Here is a 7,225-nt window from a genome sequence, read left to right on the forward strand (position 1 = left end):
CCTGGCTGGAAAAGAGGCTATCATGCATCAAATTATGAGTGTATTTAGTGTGCATGTTACAGATTAGATATCTGGTGTTTTGTGCAGCAGTTTATAATAACCAGCTGACTGTTGGCTGGAATATGTGAGTGTAAAGATGTTGTACATTTGCACTACACTGAATAAACCCAGCAGAGAGCAGGATGGCCCTGCTGGTGATGGAGACAGTGGAGGGGAGTTTCCCTGTTGACAGCAGCAGACCTGACACACACACACACACACACACACACACACACACACACACAAACACACATACACACACACTCTCTGGGCTAGCCTGTCAGCTAGCTTGCTAGCTGCACAACGCTCATTGGTAACGTCAAAACCAGGCTGCCTATCCGTTTTCTTCAGATATCCACCATGGATTTGAATAATATCTTATCGCAGCTTGAAAGTGCCAACGAAGAAGAAAATGAGAAGCTTCTGCAGCAGTATAATCGAGAGGTGAGTCGCGGCTCTGCTGGGTTTTTTTTACGTCAACCAAAACAAACGGTAGTGCTAACGCTAGCTAGTTAGCCGAACAGCTATGCTAGCTTTGAGTTAGCTAAACATCTTGATAGCGAACTAAACTGATAGTAGCCCTGTCACGTGATATCTAATGTTGCATCGATAAATATATCACCAGCAAAACTATGAATGAGCCTGACAGGACATTTATATGTTGTTTACAACACCCACGTAGTGCTGAGGATGCTAATGCTGCCTACTTACAAGCCAGGTTTATGCACGTAGAGTTAAACAGCAATGTTAACTATGATAAGATAAACCTACACCAAATATTTGTAATAAAGCACGTTTAATATGTGTGTATCCTTGTCAAAAATATGTATTGTCTCTGTTTCAGAACTGCCACACCTTCAGTTTTGACCAAAAGGAAGAAGCCCTGCGGAGTGTAAGTAATATTTATCTGGGTTGGTTGTTATTAAATGATCAAGGTAGTCCTGTTTAGCTGTAATGAATGTTTTTCTGTCTGTGCCATTTCAGAAGCTGTGTCAAAGTGTCTTGTCAGTACTTGGGAGGCAGGTGCAGCCTAGCTGTCAGAGGACATGTCTGGAGACACTCCGCATCCTGTCCAGAGACAAGCGTGTCCTCGCACCTGTAGCAACCAGGGAAGGCATGCTGACTCTTGGGGGGATGGCGAGGCTGCATGCTGGAGAGGAAGGTGGGGACAACCAGAAAGGCTCTCAGGAAGACACACAGTCAGAGGAGGAGGAGAGGGTGGTGGTGGAGGCCTTGAAGTGCCTATGCAATGTGGTTTACAATAGTCCTGCAGCTCAGCAGGTTAGTGTAGATGTGCAGCTGGCTCATGGCCTGTGTACCAGCCTGCATACAGCCCGCACATGGCACCATGAGGTGGGCCTGTTCACACTGCGCCTTCTCTTCCTGCTGTCTGCCCTGCGGCCTGATGTTAGAGGGGTTTTGAGGAGAGAATGGCATGCGCTGAGACTACTGACAGAGGTCCTTGAGCACACCCTGGATGTGCGCTGGGTAGGCCCCTATGAAGCTGCCAGTCCAGATCCACAGGCCCTGCCCATGCCGGCAGAGGACAATGAGCGAGCAATGGAAGCACTCAAGGCCTTGTTCAACCTGACACTGTCTGACGCTGGTGGTGAGGTGAGTGTGTTGTGGTTATATGTTTACTGTAAGAGTGTGTATGTTACATTAAAGGTTCACATTGCATGTCATTCATCACGGGTATAAGTTGTTATAAGTATGTCAGGAGGGATTTGGAACAGATGAAGAATGCTAAAGTAAATGTTTCTGGCTCAGTCATTTGCTCAATTACAGATTAGACTTTTCTAGACCACTAGGATCATAAATCCCAAGTTATATCTATCACTAAACATTTGCCCTGTTCACATCTTTCTGATGAAGACACTCATCCTCTCATTGCTCATTTACTGTCAACGACTTAGCACATCAGCTGAATCCCGGAAATTGAAATGTGGTAACTTGATTAAAACATTGCAATTCAAGATAACAACTTACACATTAGGTTTATACACAACTTTGACCAGTGTGGCACTTTAAGGGCCAGGTCAATTAGTGGTGAAATTAATATCAGGTGTGTGTGTGTTGAATATTGTATGTCTGTATGAATATTCAAAGGTGTAAAAGGTGCCTCATTAATGTTATTAATTGCGGCTGTGCTTTTTCATCTACGACAACTCAAAATGTCTACAAAGAGAAGTTAGGGTTCATTTAGGAAGCACCAACCCCATGAGTGTCTCCACCACTGAGCCCCTTTTTAAAAAAAAAAAGAAAAAAAAAGAAGTAGTAAAATCAGCTTCATACAAGCCCTTTATATGTTTCCATATTAAACTGGTTTCGCAATAGTTTCACTTTATCACGAAACACACGACTAACTGGAAATCACAGACATGATTAGACAGGTTGCACTCACCAAAATACTCTCCTCTTTTTTTACTTTCTCATGTAAAATCTAATGTACTTAAGTTGTGATTGATGTAGTTATAGTGTAAGAGTTTGTAGTTACAGCTGAAAATCAGTATAAAAACTTGGAAGTCTTGTCTAAGAAGGTATTTCAAACATGCTTGCCGTATTTCATGCAATTTGGATTGAAATGGACACATGACCACAAAGACAGCCTCTAACACAGTGTAAGTGTCAATGACTTAATGTATTTTTACTTCTTAGTCTTATATGTGATCCTTCTCTCCCCTTTGTTGTTTTAGAAGTCTGAACGTCCTCTTTCTCCTCCCTTTTTTTTGAATCCCAAGAAAAAGTTTTCACCTCAGACTGCCTCTGTGCTCTGCTCTTATCTGCCTTTAGATTGGTTTTAATGCGTCTTTAAATATACAAGTTTTTTTTGCAGTTAGGCTTTGCTTCCAGGCTCCTGTCCTTGTAGTTTAAGCTTGTTTGACCTTATTGGTTTGTTTTTTGTCAGACCAATGAAACAGTTTGCTTGGAGTTGATTTTTTTGTTCATCCTTGATTTAATAGGAGGATGACCACCAGTTCCGACTTATCGCTGCCATTCTGCGTCATCTGTTGATGCTGAAGACTGAGACGGAGGAGAAAACAGAGGAAGCACACAGGTGAGAAAGCTACAACATTGAATATAAACCTGTGAAAGGGCACAAAAAAAGCATGAAATGACTACAGTCCCATGATGCTTCTATGTTTTGTAGCTTGCAGTTTGTGAACGTGTGTCCTCATTTCTATATTTGGTGATTGTGTGTTTAACAAGAACGCTGCTGTTGAGCTAAGTCATTTGAAACTGATTTGCATAGAAAAACACACAGATCTACAGACTACTTCCACAACCTTCCAGCAAAAGATCCATGTTCAGCATTGGAAAATCACCTGCTGTGATTTGCATGTAAGCACCGATTCTGGACAAGCGCTGAGTGTCCACTGAGCAGCTGTGAGTTAGCAGCTCACTACACATTAAGACTGATGGTGGCAGACTGCGGTGTCGTGGGAAAAATGCATCAGGCAAAACAAAGATCTTTCTTTGGTGCCTTGCAGGTTCTTTTATCTCCTAAAGGCTTTTAGCTGCCGTAGTAGTGCAGCAGTATGTTATTCTCATGGTAATTTAATGCAGGAATGCCAAGAATCTGTGGCCACAGACTGAAATTTAAACAGTGTCATGTAAAAGTGACTGATGTTGCTCTTGACCTGTCAAGCTGGTGGCTGAACTGGTCATGGTAGTTTGACCCACTGACCAACATAACTTAGTTGCAGTTTGTTTAAATGTGATTTAGTTACATTAATATGTTGAGGTTTTTTTTTATTCAGATGGCATCATTCTATTATCAATTAACTCTTATTGGCTAATGAAGGCTCTCTTTAACAATGGTAAAATACATTTTTAGACTGAAAAATATAATTTCAGATCTTCTTGGTGGCCTTGATGAATCCACCAGCAGTTTATGAGATAAAATATACCCACATATCCAGTTATATAGAGACAAATGTCTCCTCTTAATGTTTGTAGGGGAAATCAGAAATTGTTTGGCTCAAAACTCAACAAATTGGGCTAACATTAATATTATATACTACTCTTAGTTTCTGTTATTTTCTGTTTTATTCAAGGATTTCCCTCCTTTTTGGGGCATTTAATGCATTTATTGGACAATAACAGTGGAGACATGCAAGAAGTACGAGGAGAGAGAGAGTAAGAGAATAATGTCTCTCTACCACTCTGAATATAAAACTTTATGTCCCTTTAAGTTGCTGTCTGGACAACGTAGGATTGTGTAGATTAAACAATGTGGCACAGATGTGTGTTAGAAAAATTATTTTTGAAAGCCCTTTTTACCCCACGTGAGCCAGACCGCACCCTGAGGTCATCTGGCAGCTCCCCATCAGCTGTTCCAAAATGTAGATTAAAAGCAAGAGGTGATTGGTCCTTTGCCATCAGGGGTTCTTGACTTTGGAACAACTCTTCTTAGGCAAACTGCTTCAGATCTTTCATCTTTTCAAAAGCTGTTGTTCCAACGCTTTCATCTGTTAATCATCCTCTTTACTACTTAAACCTCAGTTTTTAGACTTTGACCTCTTCAACCCTTCCAGACCCTTTGGCAGCTCCATCTCAGAAAAACTGATGATTTTATCCTGTAAGTACGGTAAAAGGTTTACATAATTAAAATTTCTTTTTTATCCCCAGCCATGCTGTCAACTTGCTTAACAACCTGCCTGTGTCCTGCCTGGATGTGTTAATCGACGTGCCTGTCCAGGGAGGACTTGATAAATATGGTGGGAAAAACATGGATGCAGTCCAGGTGTTACTAGACTTCATGGAGAAAAGGATTGACAAGGTAAAATTCATCCTCTGCTGCAAAGAGAGAGGACTGCATAGTTTACCCACTGAAGAGACATTACATGTTAATGTATTGTTGATAATCCATCTAAAACTTTGACATGTCCTAAAAAAAAAAAAACTTCTAACAGTGATGAAGCATCCTACATTGTAGTGTAAGTGTACCAGAGTACCAAATTAAATTTACACCTGTTGTAATTGACGGTACAGAACACGTCAGAAACATTTTGAACTTACATGTAAACTAAGATCCATAATTTTTAACATAGGTACACTCGCATGCAGTGAGCCTTGGCACACATCTTTCTGACAATTTGATTTATTTTTTTTATTTAAAAGTGGAAGACAGACATGAAGCACGAGGAGAGAGACATATTGACACATGGCAAATATCCCTGGCAGGACCAGGGACATCATAGTGACATACAATGTGTCTTACAGCTAGTACATCATTATGCTCTTCACAGCAGATTTGTACACTTACTCTCGTCTTCACACATCTTACTGCATATCATTCAGTTTCTCATCTACCCATCCTGTCTTTACTTCATTAACCTTCATATTATTTGTGTGCGCATGACATCTAACCAGTGTTTCAGATCGTTCAGCTTGTGAAGTGTTTTGTGGACTGTTTCACTCCAAGCAGGGCTCCAACTACAAAGAGGGGCTCACTCCGGTGCTCAGCCTTTTGACTGAAGGATCCAGGCACCACAGAGAGATCCGCAGATATATCAAAGCTCAGGTACAGTAGCTGCCAACAGATTTAAACACAGATATCGGTAAAGTCTGTAGCATTTCTGGTGCCTTGTCTAAATTGTCTGAGTAAAGTATTGAAACCTCAACAGGATGCTAACCTTATAGCTGTTATAGTGCGTGTGTTCATTAACCAATGAATAGGTTTGACATCTTACTTATAGTGACAGAAAAACAATAATCTGAACTATTAAATATCTCTGCATCTTCAGGTACTTCCCCCGCTGACAGATGTGAAAATCAGGCCAGAGATTGGCACCACCATCAGAAACAAGTTGGTTCGCCTTATGACTCATGTGGACATGGGCGTGAAGCAGACGGCTGCAGAGTTTCTCTTTGTTCTCTGCAAAGAGAGCGGTAAGAGGGGGCAGGCAGTGGTGGGGTCATGGGAGGAACGAATGAGAGAGCAGGAATTATATCTGTAGTTGGGTGCAATTGATGAAATTGGCAGATGCATGGCTCCTGCATACATATAACTACAGCTTGGCTCATCCTCACACATGAACATCTAATGTCACACCCTTGTGTGTTTGTGGTTTCATCTTCCAGTGGACAACCTGCTGAAGTACACAGGATATGGAAATGCAGCAGGACTCCTGGTGGCTCGTGGACTTCTTGGAGGAGGAAGAGGAGAGACGCAGTACTCTGAAGATGAAGACTCAGACACAGAAGAATACAAGTCAGCCAAACCCTTGTGAGAAATCTGCCCAGGGCTTAAAATACAGTGCTGACAATCTGATGTTATTATTACCTCTGCCAAGGTGCTTTTGTTTTCACCTGTGTCTGTTTATTTGTCAGCAAGATTTTACAAACGTACTACCATTACCAAAGTAAACCCATTTGCACTGAACTTGGTGGAGGGATGGGGCATGGGCCAAGGGAAGAACCCATTAAATTATATAGTTGAATTTGGAAGTCTGGTGAATGTTATTTGTCATTGGCCTTGGCAGAAATCTGTGCCCTCTGAGTGCCCCTCTATTTGTGTATGCACTGATAATGTATTCATTCATTCACAGCAGTAAATTAAGCTTACTCATCTTCTTTTTCAGTATCAACCTCATCACTGGTCATGTGGAGGAGCCAATGCCGAACCCCATTGAAGAGATGACGGAGGAGCAGAAGGAGTATGAAGCACAAAAACTGGTCAATATGTTTGACAAGTTGTCAAGGTAAAAATACCTCTGCTACAGGCTGCAGAATCTTAATGAATACTTAATAACTTCATAAATGATAAAGGTCCTGAATAATTAATATTTAAGTTACTGGGCATTTAGGCCAAAAACAGCACTGTGAGTTTAAAAAAAAACTTGAGGGGCTGTGATGGTTAGGGGAAAAAGTTGAAGAAATCCTTCGGGGTGCAGATTTTTGGATCCAGGTCCACACCAAAAATGCATCACTTGTTCCAGAGCTGACTGCCCAAAGCTACACAAAATTTCACAGAAATTTGTTGACAGGTTTTTGAGATTTTTGGTACTGTATGTAACAGGAGACAATAGTATGAAAAAAAATGGCAGGTAGGAGGTTGCCATGTCTACTGTTGAAGATTCGTTGATATGTGATGGTAGAAGGAATCTGTGTGTAATGAAAAATTGAACAGAAAGCTTGATTTGAAAGATGTTTTTCAGGCACCCTGCTAAGAAACAAACAG

At 41.2% G+C, this 7,225-nt stretch overlaps 1 protein-coding gene across 3 annotated transcripts; it reads left to right on the forward strand.

Moving 5' to 3' along the window:
• The first annotated feature begins 270 nt into the window (after positions 1 to 270).
• Positions 271 to 6,771, forward strand: ric8b (RIC8 guanine nucleotide exchange factor B). Of its 3 annotated transcripts, none has more exons than XM_087174103.1 (9): positions 271 to 483; positions 884 to 931; positions 1,024 to 1,653; positions 3,003 to 3,097; positions 4,672 to 4,822; positions 5,468 to 5,566; positions 5,790 to 5,934; positions 6,127 to 6,256; positions 6,627 to 6,771. In XM_087174103.1, exons 1-9 carry the CDS (start codon positions 400 to 402, stop codon positions 6,748 to 6,750), a joined length of 1,506 nt encoding a protein of 501 aa, XP_087030229.1. In that variant the 5' UTR covers positions 271 to 399; the 3' UTR covers positions 6,751 to 6,771. The 3 variants fall into 3 exon arrangements, with proteins under 3 accessions (XP_087030229.1, XP_087030228.1, XP_023262448.1); XM_087174102.1 differs by having other exon boundaries at positions 273 to 483; positions 6,127 to 6,271; XM_023406680.2 differs by having other exon boundaries at positions 273 to 483; positions 5,471 to 5,566; positions 6,127 to 6,271.
• Positions 6,772 to 7,225: the final 454 nt, after the last annotated feature.

The sequence above is a fragment of the Seriola lalandi genome, unplaced genomic scaffold (genome assembly GCF_002814215.2).
Source record: "Seriola lalandi dorsalis isolate HSWRI2012SDOR001 ecotype SW California unplaced genomic scaffold, Sedor1 jcf7180002054314, whole genome shotgun sequence".
Classification (NCBI taxonomy): domain Eukaryota; kingdom Metazoa; phylum Chordata; class Actinopteri; order Carangiformes; family Carangidae; genus Seriola; species Seriola lalandi.